The sequence below is a fragment of the Doryrhamphus excisus genome, linkage group LG7, assembly GCF_037039965.1.
Source record: "Doryrhamphus excisus strain RoL-2023G ecotype Guam linkage group LG7, RoL_Dexc_Guam_v1.1, whole genome shotgun sequence".
Lineage (NCBI taxonomy): Eukaryota > Metazoa > Chordata > Actinopteri > Syngnathiformes > Syngnathidae > Doryrhamphus > Doryrhamphus excisus.
The window spans coordinates 8,202,138-8,220,440 of record NC_136363.1 but is presented as its reverse complement, the minus strand read 5'-3'; the positions used below and the strand labels follow the sequence as shown (position 1 = coordinate 8,220,440).

Here is an 18,303-nt window from a genome sequence, read left to right as displayed (position 1 = left end):
AGTTGCAATGTGAACATTTAAGATCATATTAATTTCCATTTGCATTCTAGTGCATAATATACTTGGCAAAAGAAATATATTCATAATTATCACAATGTTTCTCCTTTTTAATTATTATAGTCTTCAAAGTGGTGTGGCTGTTTGCCTGCTTGAGAAATAGTGAACCCATCAGTTCTATTCAGTAAGCAAGGGCTCTCAAGGCCAGGCACCAGAAAGCCTAGTTTATTCAGCCTAAAATAAGAAGAACGAGGTCTAGTCACAACCCAGGATAGGATGCATTGCCATGGGAAACCAAACAGGGAGCTCAAAGGAGACCCCCTATCTTGCTCTGAGTGGGACAAGGACTATATCTGTCAGTTGAAGCACAAGGGGAGTAGAGATATTTTTGAGAGCCGTTGTGATGCACCAAGATGTTCTCCCTTCTCCAGGAGGCTGCTCAAGATGGCACATTTTTGCTTCAATCTATCATGTGTGAATCTGAAATAGACAGCTGCTTGGTGAGTCTTCATTCAAGGAACATACAGAGAAGTTTGTGTATGGTCCTTCAGGGATCAGCCTCTCGTTTCTCCCTCAACACCAAAGCTACTCACGCCTTTGGACCTTCTGCAACAGTTTCAACTTTCTGAAACTATTTTATTTCCATTATAGAAACAAATGTTAGCTGCTGTGAATTTTGTTTGATTAAACTCTTAAGTAGGATTATTTAAGTGGCTAAATAAAGTTAGCACTCTCCATTATTGCTGGATTTTGACACAAAAAAGCATAAAAGTTGCTGCAGGTGGTGGCATGTACATGAAAATGGACATGGTACTAACCAGGACAAACTGCTATGTTGCAGAGTTTGGTCTGTGTCTCAGGCCATCCGCAAGGCACCGCCCCACCTTCGTTCACACACTTCCTGGTTCGAGTCCTGGAGCCCCGCCCACAGGTCACAGAGCACAGACTCCATGATGACCACTCGTCCCACAGCCCATGCACTGCAAAATGCCCACAAATGCACGCACGGACACACAACGTGGGGATGAGGAATGAAGGTGGGGTAAAGAGGGTGGGGGTCGTCACAGGCATTAAATGGGGTTAGAAATTGAGAGAAATATGGCAGATTAAATGCGAATGAGCACATTCCTTGAAAACATTAGAAACTGGCAAAGAAATGAAGGTTAGGAATGGACGCAGTCATGCAGCAATGCAGCTTGAGGCATGAAACAGAATTAGAAAAATATTGCTGTTTAATTACAGCAACTACTTACCAAATAAAGAGAACAAAAGGACGCAAGACTCAAATTACAACCGGCACTTCACCTCCCAATTAAACAGGAAATGTTTCTCGTGTGCCTTGCAAAGTTTTCTTCCGACTTGCACATCTCGTCTAATTTTAGCAAAAGATGTAGCTGTTGAGATAAATGAAAGTGGAATAAACGAGCATTGGAGATGCACAAAAGCCTTGTCAATAATGAATGTGACCTCAAGACTCCTTTTGTGTTGCTTTATCATGGAGCATTACTCTGAGTACTGTCGACTTGATCCAATTCAGCCATGCAGCCGTGGCCAAACAATCTGCAAATGTAAAGTGCAAACCACTGTACTTGGCGATATGCTTCCTAAAACTGCTTGCACGAAGTTCAGAGCAACAAGTCATGCTTGTTCTTAATGGCTTGATTAAGGAAATTATATATATGAGAGTGATTTGACTGGGGGGGTACATTGGGCAAAAGAGAGAGAAAGAGAAATTTTGAGGAAGCTAGTTGGCCTTATGTTGAGCAAAGCTAAATAAATCATAGCCAATAAATAATTAAGTCTACTCTGTGAAGGAAGGCTCAAAGGAGCAGGAGAAGGAGGCAAAGAGATGGCGCCATTAAATAGTATGCAGATGTGAGGTGATGCTGGTAAATAGCGAAATATTCTGAGATCAGGCCATCTGTGTTTATCTTCTAAAGTAGGAACCAACATTATCAACCTGTGATGTCAACGTTTGAGAGAATGAGGTAAGTTCCTGTGATGATTTAGAAAGACAGGACTTTGCACATGAAAATGATGATTATTTACGGATATACAATAACGTTGTCACTGCATAGAGGGCGATCCTCCAACAACTTGCTGCGGTTTATCCCATTTCTGCCATACCGACTCAAAGAAATCACATCTTCACACAAGCTCTGCTTCCGCAACATTGATCACCTTCCTACAAAATCAAGGCTGACAGCTCATAAAGATATTGAAAAGCCATTGGAGAACCAAATACATATGCAAGTCAAACACAAGGCACGATCAATACAATACAGCCATGAAAACCAATACATATACTTAATCGTCAAAAACCTCCAATCAGCAAAGTCTAGCTTACGTCACAACCTGTCATACGGGCTGATATGGCCTGTCTATGTGCAAAAACATGCAAGAAGAGCAGGTGTGTGTGACATGCTGATGAGCCCTAGAGATTCTTTGTCATGTCAACCAAACTCTACCGGCGCTTATGTTTCTCTCAGGTTACCTATGCATTTAGCATATCTTCTTGCATCATTCGTATTGTGAAGGTGTGTCTTTTTTACATTTTGCGAAATCACATACGGAATTAGTGCAGCCGGAATAGATTAAGATATTTCGTACGTCCACCATGTGTGTTGTGATATTGGTCCTTCATGGTCACCACAGCTATGTTGTCCATGAACATAAAGGGCATTGATTTGGGGAATATTTTATTTTGAGTCAAGCTACAAGTGTGCCTAAAGGAAACTAAAATACAACATCTTTTAAAAAAAGTGTGCACAATTACAGTAACAGGACACATAGTTATAGGGCTAATCAGACAAAGGTAATGTGCAATTAAGATGTGGGAACTCGTTAACAGCTTTAAATATATGTTCAAATATTAAACATGCTCATGTGATTATGTATGCCGTATTAAATACACTCGCATGTGAGAAAACTAGACGATAATAGGACACATGTATCATATTAACCCTTAAGATTAGCATCATTATGGGTTTTTAATGCAGGGTCAAAGCACACGTGTAACAATATTTATGCTACGAGTTCGACTCGGGTGCACTGCTGGAATGATTACTGGATATGTGGTGCTGTAGCATTTGACTATGCACTGACCCAGGCATGTATCGCATAAAGCAATGCTGTTTAACTCCATGTTTTGAATGCCACGGAGTCGTGGGCAAATCAGCAGTAGCTAAACAGAACTCAAGTGAAGGTAGGACTTGACTTTGCATGCTTGAGGGCAGGGGCCCTTGATGCTGCATCCCAAATGAAAGAGAAGAAATGAAAGTTCATTTGCTAGACCACTTAATGCCTAGTTGGCTTTAAGAAGAACACGACTGTTCGGTAAAATTGATTCAGCATCACCTCCATTTGGGAGAGGTTGCACAAACAGTACAAGCAGAATGTCCTTTTACACGCCATTGCCTTTCTGTCCATGCCAGTTGTCTATGATGTTTCACACACACAGATGTGCCCACAGACATATCCACCCACACTTACAGCACACCAATAGTATTCACTAAGTTTAAATCAAAACATAAACAGTGGGGAGGAAAAAGGAGGATGGGGGAGAAAAAAGAAACAATTCTGACAAGCCAATCTAGCAAATAAAATATGCACAGTGCATTCTCTCCACCTCAGGATATCTGGCGGGGACTGTGCTTGTGTGCCTTGTTTATTCATTGGGAGTAAATACATATGAAACAGAATAAATAATGTTGACTTGGAATACTTCATGTTGCAGATTTTGGGAGGCAGGCTCATAATATCTTTGCAACGTTTGCTAATATTATTGAGTGTGCTTATAATTCTAACCTACTGGATAGTTGGCTATATGTATGTATATATATATATATATATATATATATATATAACATAAACATAGCGGGTTTGCTTCAGTAATTCTATTAAATTAATAAAAATGTCCTACAATAGATTTAAAAAGAAAATAAACAAAGCTTAAATTGATCTGGATACACAGACATTTAATGGGTTCACATGGAGGTCGCAGTGAGTTACTTCAGAAATTTTAATTGAAATTGTGGCATTAGTTTTTGTGTCACCCAGTTGTCAGACTTAACCAATAAAACATGCATACACGTGAGTGGAAAAAGCTCATTGATGGAAGAGTATTTTTAAACGTCAATTACATCAAGCTCATTAAACACATTCATGCTGCCGCCTCCGCATTGCCCGGTTTAGCAGAGTTTGCTATGATACCAGTCTGCTGATCCCTGAGGTGTCCCTGCACCCCAGCAGAAGCACGGTGGTGAAATAATAAATGAAATAGAATGCAGCCACCGATATCCCATCAAAGGAGCTGCTGAGGATATTAATACCAACACTGAAGAGCAAACGAGGCACTTAGAAATACAAATCGTATAGCCGCATTTGGATTAAAAACAAGATTAGCATATGCGCTGACTGGGAAGGAAACAGTTTCTTTTATGCTGTTTTTAGATTGTTTTTGGTGGGGGGAGTTGGCGGCATCAGTAAACATAGACTGACTCCTAACTTGCGCAACAAAAATGCATTAACACAAAACTTACATGGTCAATTACCCAATTATTGACCTTAATCTAAAAAAAAAACTAAACAAAAACAAAAAAAGACAGATGGTGTTTACATTAATTCCTTATGTAATATATCACTTGTAATTGTGTTTACATGTGGTCGAGTACAAGCTAAGTACTGTCATTAAACAGCAAAAACATAACTGAAGAACAAATATGGCAGATGTCGCAGAGTTAAAGTGAGATTGAAATTTTGAGAAAAATGCATATTGAACATATTGGGATTACTGTACAGTAAAACCTTACCTTTCAAACGCCGCCGTTTTTGAATGATTGCGATTTAAACAACAATTTTCACCAGCATTTTTGCCTTGGTTCGTGTACACTTTTTCTGTTATTGTCCACTCGGGCACAACCTTAATCAATTCAATGGTGTTTCTCACCTTTATTAAAATGTATGATGATTTTTCATGTCCCATATGGAAACACTGATGAATGATCTCCGCACCTTGTTCTCCACGTCATACAGTAAGTACACCGAGCATCTTACACTCATGTCCACATTCCACACTGTGACACTGACATTTAAGGTCTTGTTCACAACACCTGACATTAGCATGCACACTGGGTCACTGTGTCACAAGTGGGCAGCTTTTAAGTGTGTCAGTTTACACCAGGGAATAGCGTGCATGTTCCCACATGTGTCCCACAGCAGTGGATCCCACATCAAAGGTGTTGTTTTGGAGTTTAGCGTGTTTATTCATGAAAATAGCCATTATTAGAATACTAAATAGCGCTAAGAGCAGTCTTTGAAATCAATTTTAATTTAATTTACCATACAATATCTAGAAAAGATGCATATTTAGCACTGCCACATCAAAGACGTCCATCCATCATTCTTTGGAATTATATTCCGAGGTTAAAGAGGTTCACCGTCACCATGCAGAATATACAGTAGTTGCTAAGAGACAATATTTTTTTTGTCAAGCTGGCACAACGTGAACTGATTGAAAGGATTATCGATCCTTCAGGCAATCATACCGCCAGGGGAAAGATGATCTCACTTCTTCATCTACTAATTAGTACACAAACACATCTTGTAATAACATACATGACAAAAGATCTTTCGAGAACTGCCTAGATGATGACGTTCCTGCAGTCACAGAGGACACTCGTTTGGAAAACCTCAACACTGGTGCATAGCGAGTGAAAGAACGTTCATGTTCAAACTTGATGCAGCCATGCCTTCTTATACTTGCCATGTCTTTATATATTTATTCATATCAAATAGGTGGTTCAATACAATAAAGAAAGCACATCATATTTCTTAGCTACGTTTAAAAGCATCAAGCTCCTCCGCTGTGCCCAAACTTAAAATTATGTTTTTCCAGTGTGTGTGTGACCGGAAGAAAAGCTCTGACACGCTTGGAAATAAATTTCGAGACCCCAAAAATAAGACAATCAAAATACTTTTGAATTTGAGATATGATTTATGCAGACAAAATATTAATTTACAGTATATGTATATTTATTTGGATCAAATATGTGCAGAAAGCATGTTGAATGACCAAAGTACTGTATTGTAACTTCAAATGCCAAGACTGCTTGTGTTGAATAGAAATCGCTACTTGTATTAATATTTACTTTACACTGTTGATTTTTTTCATTGCCTTTTACGACCACGTCAGAGGTTGAACGATTTGGAATATTTTGGAAAATAAATGCGCAGTACTCCCTCTCCATTTTTGAAGTAATGATCATTACATAATATTGACTTCTGTTGAAAGGTCCATTGACATACCTGAGCTTATGATCCCCGGTTCGCCCGGACAGGAAGCTGTATTGTTGCACATTCGTGTCTCTCGCAGGGCACCGCTGCACAGTGTCCCGTAAGGAGACGAAACACACGAGCGCGTCCTGACTTGCCAGCCGTGCCCACATGTGAGAGAACACACGCTCCACTGGGACCACTCTTCTGCTGCAGGGTCGCCTATAGATTTGGACACAGAGGCTAGTTCTTATCCACTGTTTCGGAGGGAGGACATTTTCAGGACTTTTTGCCAATAGACAAACTTCAAACCCCAGGTTTGATACAAATTTCAAGCACAGGACAGCGGTGCTGCTACAACACGCCCTATAGCCTATTAACCCAAATCCATTTGGAATTACAATAAAGCATAGAATAGATCCAAAGTAGGCCTGTATAAAGCATTGAAAGCATGGATGCTTGAGCATCATTATAGCTTTTTTATAATTCTTCAAAATAGATACAGTATGTCCCAAGGTATTTTCTTCCTAAAAAGAGATTATTAGGTATTAAGTCATTCCACATTGCTTGAAATTGTTTTCCAAGTACAGTGTTCTTTGATAGAGGCGTGATCACGTGTCAGAGAAGGAAATCAAATTAATTTCATGTCCTTTAATCGCATTACATCTTCATTAACATGCCGTGAGTCAGGGTTTAAGCTCATCTCCGACGCCTGGAGGAACGGAAGAATGGGAGCGGCGAAGAAGCAAGAGACGCTAAAAGAGAGGACGGGACAGAGTGGTGGGTTTTCCCTGACAGAAGGGGCTTTCTGCTGCACACAGTGGGATCAGTGGATACGCGTGTGTGTGTGTGTGTGTGTGTGCTCGCAATGTGTGACCGTATGCTCATAGGAGCAGGACGACCTGTCGGAATGTAGGTCAAGGCGTCAGCGTGTAATGTCATGGATTCAAAAGCACCGCTCACTGCACATAAACACTTGACATTTTTGTCTTATATTTAATAGATTATGTCATGAATAGTTAAATGAGTCCATCTTTCTGTTCAAACACGGTTACGTAAGACGCATATTCGCAAATGCCAACGGTCAACATTGGCTCACTACTTGAGGCTCAAAATGTTGACAGAGGATTAATATGGACCTTTTATTTGAAAGCTAAAGGGATTCTGTTTTTCACTTGTGCATATACACACACGTTACGCACCTGTTTGTGCCTGAAACACACCTGGCTGGTCAGCTGATCTTGGTCTTTGCGTCTTCACCTTCAGGTCATCATCATCATATGGCTCTAAAAGCAAACAGGAATTCTGTTAATATCTGTGGTTTTTTTTTTACCTCATCTTAGTGAGTATATTCTTTTATTATCACTACAATAGCACAACTTCCGCAGATAAAAATAATCTCCGGAGTACAGTACATTTAACATCATGGGTGCACCTAATTACTGATGTTAAAAAGCAGCTGCATGCGAATGTGGAGTCGTATTATGGTATATTTGTTACGATAGAGCAAATCTAGCAATTCGCTTGAGACAAGCTAGTTTGACAGACAAAGTGCAACGACTGGCTTTGACACTGACAGACGTAAATAACAAGACAGCTTCACAAATAATATTTTGACATTTTAAGTTACTGTGATGTTGTGTGTCACTTCGTTTTGAAAAAAAAAAAAGAACAGCTACTGGGATTTTAGTAGTGAGCACAATGTCACCGTGAACCCTGTGAAGTCAACATAGCCGTGACAGTGATTGGATGATGTGGTGCCTCAGACTGACAAGGCCTCAGAAGACACAGGTTTTCTTTTAAAAAGTGACAACTAAAAAAAAAAAAATCAAGTGTGGGCTGTGACTTGCGAACATAATAAGTTGTGACCGAAGTAAAAGTAACAGATGACTTCAGTAAAAGTCATTCCACTTAACTCTCAGAAGTCTTTGAGCTCGTGGATGCAGGCACAGCACGATAGGTTGCGTAGCATGATAAAACATGATGAAACTGCCTTCAAGTTTTTAAATTGTGAACATCGGTAAAGTGAAACATGTTATCTGTAATTTATATAGCAGATTAGTGGAAGAAATGTTATCAGTGAATCTGAGCAGTCAATCATTTGGTTGTAGAAGGAGCCGACAAAGACACGCATGGCTTTGAAAGGCCAGTAAAGGCTAACTGTCCCTTGTGTTTGTTCCACATACATGCTTTCTTGAAGAGGACAAAAACTTGCAGTCCAAAGGTCTCCTATTGTGGGTGATGTGAGTCGTAACTCATCCATTTTATTCACTGAAGGCCGCACGTTAGCGAGGTAAGGAGAGAGTGTGGTGTTAGCTTGATGGTGTGTGGAGACTGCAGTACTCTAGAGAGCTCCAGGACAAGTCAAAGATCGGTGATATAAACATTGGTCCACAATAAACACAAATCCAATATCTATAGGCTCTTGTGAGTACAAGCGAGAGAAAATACTACAAAACTACAAATACAAATTTGTATCCAATGCTTATTCATAACAAAAACACAATTACAATCAGTAGAGTTGTAGATTCAGTATCAGTTTGCTGTCCCATAGTTTGTCGCTATAGTTTACCAGGCACCAATCCAACACAAACAGAAACCATGTTGAGGTTGCATTTGGAAAAGGTGAGCAAAAGAGTGAACCTTCCTGCAAATAGAGCATAGATCAGTTCTTCACCGACTCAGCAGCTTTACACAGTGTCCAAGCCATAAAAATACATAGACTACCCAGTAGCCAGATAAACTCACTTTCACTTTACTCTATGCCATCACTTCAGCATGTTAAAGTCAGTGCAAACAATAATGCACAGTATAGCTCCCTAACAGGAACAACTTAGGCACTGAAGCTCAGACGTGCTCACATATGGTATGTACACGCACAAACTGTGGTAAATAAACAAAAAAATGTCGTGCAGCGGAGCGTGTCGGAACGTGAGGCAGCAGTCTGCGGTTTGGGATGGAGCCAGTGAAGGCCACGGGCATCTATGTTGGACTTTAGTCGGATTTAAGCCTGCTGGGAAGCCTGTGCATGTGTGATTGTTTGTGTTGCATGGGAGATCGTATGCTAACATGGAGGGAAACAGCTGTGTTGAATTAAAAAAAAGGCGAACAAAACAAAAGTGTCTTGCTGTGGACTACAGTCAGCTGTTTCAGTGCGGCGTCATGTAATGGATGTACACTTTCTTTAACACCAACAATCACAAATGATTTTCTTGCCTATACATCCATTGCAGGCTTATAGCTCTCTGGTGCTGTCCATTTATTCCAGAGTCCATCTGGGAGGGCCCAAGCTGATAGAAGCACACTGTAATGGACATTTTATAAGCTACTGGACAGATAGATCCACTCCAGTCGCTCTCCCTCACCCCTTTCTGCCTCCAAAGCAGATATGAGAAAAGAAGTTGAATTAGATTGGTGCAGGACAGCGTCTCCCCGGCTATGAGGACCTCAAGGTCGTTTGTGTGCTTTCAAAATGGATTCAGAATCAAGTTTTCTCAACCCCATGGGCTGTCTGTGTATTTGTCTCGTCACCACCCCCCTTTGGCACATATACAATCACATATACGCAATGATCTGCACAACCCTGCCATACTTTCTGTGGCTAAAATTGGTTTTGTTTCATTTCTCCTCCATTTCTTTGCTGCCCCATCACCTGTTTGGCTTTCTTTATGAGATATTTTCAACTGTTCCTACTATTATGCTACCCTAAAAAAAAACATTTTCTTTCCCCTATTGCTTTACTTTTGTGATAAGTATGTGCAAATTTTAATAAACAGCCAATGCAAATCAGAGGATGTTTATGAGCTGCTTATGGTATACCTTATTCATAATACTGTAAGTGCATTTTCAGCACTTGTTGCACAGTTGCTTTGTTCTTGGCAAGTTAGTGTAGGCATTGTAGGGACAAACCAATGCAACCTTCTGGGTCAAGGCTTTCTAGTCTTAGCATGAACACAATATGCATGGATATGAAAGCTCTTTGGTAAAAATATTCACTCTAGCCTAATTAAACGCTTGAACCGTAAGAAAAGGGCAACTTGCGTAGGTGTTAGGATTAAATACAGCATATTAGCAGCGCTAGGGGTGGACGGTACTACAAAGTATATATGCATCAACTACAGATGCTCCGATTGATAGAGCACTGATCAGTATCTGCTGATGAAATATGCAGTAAAAGCCATTCAAGGCTGATCTCGTAAGTTTGCCAACCTTACCAGTATTTGAGCACCTCCAATAAACACAACATGAGAAAATTTAACAATATCAATCAAATAATACAGTATCTTTCCCAAGGATACTGCAACATGATCACGGGAGGACAGAGGATCAAACCCGCAACCTTCAGGTTCCACCAGAGCCCCATTTTGGTAGGTCCAACTCAAACCAAACTGTACACAAACCAAATATTTTTCTTTCCCGTAAGACATTTTGCAAATCCAATTAATCCCCAAAATATTCAAAGAAAACATTTTATTGCTAAACATGCAGAAACCAACTCAAAATACATTTTAAATGTCACCTTCCACACATCCCTTCTCTGTTGTTGTCCTTGCCTTCTCCTCACCTGTATTATTATTTTTTTCCTTTTCAGAGGCCTGGCTAGCTGGAGGCGGGACAACTGGCTGCACCTGTTGCTGACCGCCTACTGCTCTACTTAGGCTGACAGCATGTACCTGGGACATGCTGCTGCTTTCGTCCCCTCCTGCTTGTCATTCATTCATGGACTATTGCCCATGCTGTGTGTATTGCTTTTTGCTAGTCGGTTATTTTTTTTTTTTCAACTTTGCTTCTTCAATCAATGGGCAGAACGTAACATCAAAGGGATAAATGGACATTCAACATCACATTAAAGGCAGCTATGAGGAAAAAAAAACTGTGTTTGGTATGAGTTATGTCTTGAAATCCATAGTGTTGCTCATCTTCTTAATCATAGTGTTTGCACTAGCAAAACTCCATTGGCTCCATTGTGGATTATCTTACAGCCGTTATCACTTGGAAAAGCAGGCGGTGTAACTGTGTTACTTAGAAAATAACTACACAATCAAAAGTTGATGATGTCATAGATGGGCGACGAAGCTGGGGGGCAATGATTTCGAACTGCAACACCGATGTTTTGTGCTAAAAAATATGTTACAAACACAGTTGGACTCACACAATAAGATATGTGTTGCAATTTTAAAATACTGATAATACAGTAGAGTTAATGCAGCCAAGACTGTCCTAATCATGATTAAATCGGACATCAGAAAAAAAAAATATATAGCTGAAGTTAGCTGCTTTTTATTTAGTGGATCATCAGTTTTTCTGAAACACTGTTGAAACAAAGGTTAGACAAATTTTGCCACTCTCCAGGGATCTTGTAAGCTTTCAGCTAAATTGGATGGAAACAGGAGCCAAATTCAATCTCAAATTGGTCTCAGCTTTCAGATCGTACACGGATTTTACTTCCGTCCACACAGCGAGGTTGGCAAGAACTGACCATCTTGAAGGTGAGCACTATCACCTGACAACGATATGGATGTACATGACAGAGCTTTTTTGAACAGATCGATTTCTGCTCAAGCTCGTCTCTGCAGGAAGATGGTGTTGCTATAGCAACATCATGCAGACGCCATGGAGGAATTTTGAAGAGAGTGGTAACAAGGGGATGTTTGGTGGAAGGGATTATGAATCAGTGTCCCCTCTCGGGGCGCTAGCTGTGCCCCTGACAGCAAGGTGAACCGATTGAGTGGATGGTTTCTCTCTGATGTTCAGAGGAAGATACCTTGCTCTTGCTATGAAGCTGGTATCCATCCTTTTTCTATCCTCTGTTGTGGGTGTGTTCTTCAGCACTCTCAATGTCCTATTTTCTGTCAGCATCCGAAATGGATGCACACTATTGAGGACCTGTAATATTTATCTGTACAAACCTATGTATGAGTCGCCATTACCAGCATTGTTCATCACTAGGAGACCTGCTGACCTTGAAGAAAAGTTAGCAATATAGTCAAACCTGCCTCTCATACCTCCTGGACACTGTTAACGGTAACAATAAAACAGTAACCCTTTTTATATCTGTAAAGCTACAGCATTTGATGCAGCTCTTTTAGTATGAACCTATCAAGAACAGAAAAAGGAGAGGAAAAGATTACTTTGTTTAAATATGTGATTGTGAATATATTATATGACTTATTAACAAACAAAGATGGTGCATTGCTGCAGTCTGGTACGTCTCCTAACACTTGTTTGTGTCATACCATTATCCGGAACAGAACATACTGAACATATTATTGCTTCTGCTCGGGAGATAACTGCATAAAGGCATTCAATTATCCACTTCTGTGCTTGCTTGTGTTTAATACCAACAATTTTCTTGTCTGCTCTCAGCCATTACAGCAAAACAAACCTATGAGCAGCAGCCCTCTGCGCCTGGCAGCCACTCATACGAACTTCACATCCACTTCTCTCCCCTTACTGGAAAGACCCGATTTGCCTCAAAAAAGGACGAGATTAAGGCAGCAAAGCACATAAGAGGCAAAATTGTACATGTTTTGACTGCAAAATGACTTTGTCACTCTTACTCTTTCTTCCATGCATCACAGCCATCTCGTGAATCAGCACGGTCGGAACTCCTAATCTTATTTGCGTAGGCATGCAGGGCAGATGTTCCTATCATTAATTTTTACTAGTTTGCTGTCACTGCTCCTGTCATCTGCTTTGTAAAATAACAGGTATGTAAATCTAAATGAAACAATGATCATAGTCTTCATTTCCGTTGTTTTTCATTTTGAAAGTTTCTTTCAGAGAAAAGGAAATTCATTTAAATAAAAATTCAATCTTCCGTACCATTCTAAGGTATACCTGTGTAACGGATGCCAGCCAGTGCGGCAAACCTTACTCACTGACACCTTAAGAGTCGTGTTGGACATCCAGGCTTTTTAGCTCAATGGCTAGCACTGGTTCAAGCCCCGTTGGAGCCAGGTGGGTCACATTGGTGCCATGATGGATGCAAGTGATGTCTAGGAGGGTGAGTGTAACAAATGCCAGCTGGTGCAGATGTGCAAAAGTATGATGGCAATACTCACTCCTAGGCATGGAGTTGACATCTCGGGGTTTTTACCCGATGTCTAATGTTCCTGGCTCTAATTTTGCAGACTCTGGTTTGACTCCAGGTGAAATTGGGGCTCGCTGTACCAGGCTTCTATCATGATTTATGCCTTCTAATCAGCTACAACCATTGGGACATCCTTTTACCTTTGGCTGATGAGAGGTGTAGGCATGGACCTCGTGTTTGTAACACGCTTGACAGAAACGTTGAATGTGTTTTGTTTGGTGAATCGGGTATGGCTAAAAGAGGAACAAGTACAGTATGATGGTAGAATATATGATACGTAATACAAAATAACTCTGTAGCCCCTGAAAAAATAATACTTATATACTTATATACTTCCGTCTTATGGCTGGACCAATAAAATACAAGTTTTCTGACGTCATTTAGTCTTTGGCTGCATTCTTGAGTCATTGTGCTGCATTATTTATCACTGCTGATCACATCTGCCTCAGATATATGGTGACAAAATATTGAATTAGCCCCCCCACCCCCATCAACCAGGGGCGAGTAAAGTTCAAAAGCCCTTCAGTAACACTTCTCTCATTTTTCCATAGTGTGTTGTAGTCCGCACGTACAAAATGAACACACTTAAATAGCCCGGGGTGAGAACAATCTTGCTCTTTACAAGGCTTAAGAAGCTGTCAGGCCCGCACCACTTTAGATGAGCTATGTCTGTTCTTCGATTCTCCTTCCCTGCAACAAACACATTCCAGATAATTTGGTTAAAAGGTGAGAGGAAATGTTGAGCAAACATGAGCCTCAGTAAATTGTAGCAAGCAGTCAAACCAGCAGGACTAATTGTGATAGTTGTGCAGCAGCAAGGATTCACCACTCTAAGAGAGTTAATTCAGGGACAGATTTCAGCCCTTATGAAAAGAGTGGCGTATCTTCCCCAGGGACAAATGCTACATAATATGTGTCAGCTAGAAAGAGGCTCTTGGAAATGTAAGATTTCTGATTTTCAGGACACCATGTTTCGATTGTTTATGGGTGTGTGCGTCCGTCTTGTGAGCATTAAAATGTCACCAAGCAAGGGCTCATGTGAAATAAAAAACAACTTTAGCCACTATGACTCCTTTGTGGCCTTTAAATGTCTCTTGCAACATTTGGTAAATATACTTGTATCCCTGTTGAGAGTCATTGGTAGCACACAGCAGTAACACAGATGAAAACCTTTGTCAGGTCATTAGTCTAAATGAGGTGCAATGAGACTAAAAAGAGGTGGTCAATCATTGGCTGCACACTGAGGTTTGTTTTTATCCGTACAACCCACAAGGGCTGATAATCATGCATTGCTGTACTGCAGAGATACCACCTTACCACAGTACATTCTGGTATACCTTCTATTGCACCCATATTGCAGATAGGACCTGCAGCGGATAAACCAAATTGCTCCGTCGATCATGGACTCCTCACTCCCACAGAACCCGTCACACCATCCACTCAAGCCATCTCTGCAAATGTTTTTTTTTGAAAATCATGGAAGATGACTCCGGACAGGACAATCCAACTATGCGAGACTCGTACACAACTGGCCCATCAACACCAGAGATGTGGACACATCATTGACCCTGGAACAACTATAGTCCATCCTCAAGAGCAATGGGATTTAGGTACACCAACATACCCTGGAGAGGAAATTTACTAGGGACTAACATGTATTAATACGGCCTTTCAACCAAGATACTGTGCCTGAAACATCTTGGACAAGACAGCATCCACCAAGGACTACACAATACAGATTTGTTAGACAGCTGGTCAATGACATTATGTGCAATAAGTTGCACATCCCACCCATGCTCCGCAAAAATGTTTTGCTTGTCCCTGTCTTCCGCATCTGTATCTCTCACACCAACTACCCTCATGTCCTCCTTCACTACATCCATAAAACTTCTCTTTGGTCTTCCTCTACGCCTCCTATCTGGCAGCTCAAAACGCAGCATCCTTCTACCAATATATTCACTCTCTCTCCCCATTCCTGATCCTATCCATCCTGGTCACTCTCAATGAGAACCTCAGCATCCGCATCTCTGCTACCTCCAGTTCAGACTAATACTGAAAATATAGACTACCTGTAAGTAAAGGAATGGAAAAAATACAGCTTACTTACAGGGTGTTCCTGTCCCTTCAAGACATTATTGTGTCACCTATCTTCAACTTGCCCATGACCCTATCATCCAGCCATCCACCTTCTACCGTTTATCAGTCACACTTAATTTCACCTCTGTGCTTTATATCAGCACGAAGGAAAGTGACTTTTCCACTTTCATGACTGGCCTCAATCAGTCCTCATGACCAACCATCCCATCTTTTTTGCTCACCTCTCTATCACTTCTATCACTGTCAATGTCAGCAGGGGGGATATTTTCACTTCCTTCAGCCTCACCTCATACTCACAGTTGTCTGGACTCGAATGAACTTGACTAATTACTTCGCGGGATCAGTCCATAAGCCTGCAATTGACAAGTACAAATTGGTATTATTCTTTTTTTTTTAACATACACTGGGTTCCTTGGTTAATGTCAATCCATTTCAGAAGGTGCGACTCAAACCAAAACTGACTCAAGCAAATTTTCCATAGAAAATAATATAAATCCAATGGGTAAGCAAAAGTATAGATAAGATACCCGTGAGTCCCCATTCAGTAAAACGTCCAGGTTTTAAACAACTCATTCATGACTAGTCGTGGCTCTAGTGAGCAGCCTAATCCACTAAATTCCTGATTGACCCCAAATTGCAATCACTGCAGAATGCTTCAAACGACACTCAGTAACAAACACACACACTCTAAGCAACATGGCAGCAGGTCTATCCTCAGCTCTACTGGTGGTAGCTGTTCTCTACTGGAGCACAAAATGAGACACAGAAGAGAATGAAAAGCAAGATTAACGTCAAGACGGACTGAGCCATGCTTTGAGGGCCTCCCTTCTCTCCACAGGGGAGCCTTCCATGTGTTTAGCTGCATGTTTGTAGCTTGAGTGCACTGCTGATTCCTCAAACAAGTGGACAAAGAAGAAAGAGAGCTGAACTGATCTTCCAACAAGCAAATCCACAGTAAGTGGAGGCGATAAATGAAGAATTATGAAGGTTTTCATGATATTGTGAAGATAGTATATCAGACATGATACTGTTTTCAGTCAGATGGAGGGCAGCTTCAGGCTTCACTAAAAATAAAGTGTAATTCATGGGAGTTGTAGGTTTGGTCCGGGTCAACTAAAAGAACAAGAGGTTGCTTTTAAAATGTGACTGTGATAGGGTGAACTTTGGTTACCAACGTGTGCCTTATGCCAGTGTGTAGATGGAAAACATACGTAGATAGTCCACAATAATTTCACTATGTCATCGTGGGCCTCTGAGACCTATTTATAATAGTTGAAAAATTGGAAATAAGGGACTTGCAAATATCAGCATCTTTCAACTTAAATAACAGGGATGCTTCAATAATAAATTTAAAAAAAAACGGCAGAGGTACAATCCAAATAGCCACTAGAGTGCACTTGACTGATTTAGATTTCCACTTGGCAGTGTGATGATATTATAGGGTCAGCTCTACAGGGCTTTGGACTCTCACTGTATCAACCCTCTGGGCTGCCTAAGCATCATTGCTCCTATCACCAGGGTAACGACCCCATTGTTGGTAAGACACTGGACAGCTGCCTGTGAAAATAATGGCAAACTACATTTTTTTTTTTTTTTACACATCACCAAATACAACAGCTGTGTGCATGCAAGTGCTTCCGTTTTTTGTGTCTATGAGGGCATCATGAGTGCGTACAAGTGCATCTGTGTGCGTGCAGGAGCCAAGGGAAAGGGTAATGAGGACCACTGGGGCTCGTTTAAACTACCAGGGTTCACTAGCTAAGGAGCGTGCCTGGGCTCCAACCCACCCCTCTCTAGACCGACTACCCAAGGCAAGGGACGTTACGGGCAGCTCCAGTGCCTTCCGAGTCTTATCACTTCCACCCAACTTCACCTCGGGGCTCATCCAGATGGCTTCCAATCCACCCTGACCCTTTGGCTTCAGCAGCCTAAAGAATGAAGATTGAAATGCATTGCGTGGGTGAGACGATCCCCTTGGCTCTATAATGTCTTCCCACCTCTCCACGGTGACATTTAGATGTGAGATTTTTCTACTAATCACGAGTAACACCTTGTGCCAATATGCTGTAAAAAATAGACTATATCTCGCACGGTAGAACAGACTGTCCACTAATGGCTTCAGGGTTTGAAGTACCGTTGTCTCATGTAGTCCTTAAAACAAGAAACTGAATGTTGAGTGGCTCCTGATGGGCAACCTGCTGCCCCTTGCATTTACGTTTTCTGCGACATATTGAAAACCAGCGACATTATCACAGTCCTTTTCCATTTATTTCCCATGTCCAGCACTCTTGGCATACGCTGTACGGTAAATGTCGTCTATCTTCAATACAAAAAAGAATGCAGGTGCACACACACACACACACACACAAGCCTTATCACTTTACATTGATTTCCCACTGGCCAACCAACTGCTTAGCCATCTATATGGTGACAGGATGACCCATGAGGCCTGTTAGATACTACTACTCTCTGTCTCTCTCTCTGTCACACACACACACACACACACACTTTTATACTGTAGAGAGACACACTAGAACATGCAGGGAACTCCCGCAAGCATTTATTGACTGCTGCGTGGAAGTGGCCATTAATCCGTCAAAGGCTAGGATATTATAGCATAAATGCTAATTACTTGCTAAATACTTACATGCCTACACCTTGGTTAGCATCAATCATTAGCTCCAGAAGGTCCGGCTGTAACCGAAACGGATGCTGAATCAATCTTTCTCCTGGGAAGTAGTAATGTATATCCAATTAGTCCATTCCAGAAAGCCAAAAAATGTTAATACTAAATATGTTTTGATGGTTTTATGATTATAGATATACATACACAAAACAATTCA

At 41.0% G+C, this 18,303-nt stretch overlaps 1 protein-coding gene across 27 annotated transcripts in view; it reads right to left on the bottom strand.

Moving 5' to 3' along the window:
- adgrb2 (adhesion G protein-coupled receptor B2) overlaps window positions 1-18,303 on the bottom strand; it is a 162,137-nt gene that overhangs the window by 78,741 nt on the left and 65,093 nt on the right. For 23 of the 27 annotated variants that reach the window (XR_013627691.1, XR_013627689.1, XR_013627690.1 and 20 more), the window contains exons 3-5: window positions 7,473-7,556; window positions 6,304-6,492; window positions 816-977 (exon numbers count right to left, since the gene is read on the bottom strand). Coding sequence is in view for 23 of the 27 variants with exons in the window: in XM_078792013.1 (XP_078648139.1) it covers window positions 816-977; window positions 6,304-6,492; window positions 7,473-7,556 (435 nt within the window). In the remaining 4 variants the exon portion in view is untranslated. The remainder of the gene's footprint in view (window positions 1-815; window positions 978-6,303; window positions 6,493-7,472; window positions 7,557-18,303) is intronic. The other 4 variants (XM_078792008.1, XM_078792025.1, XM_078792016.1 and 1 more) reach the window with 3 other exon arrangements.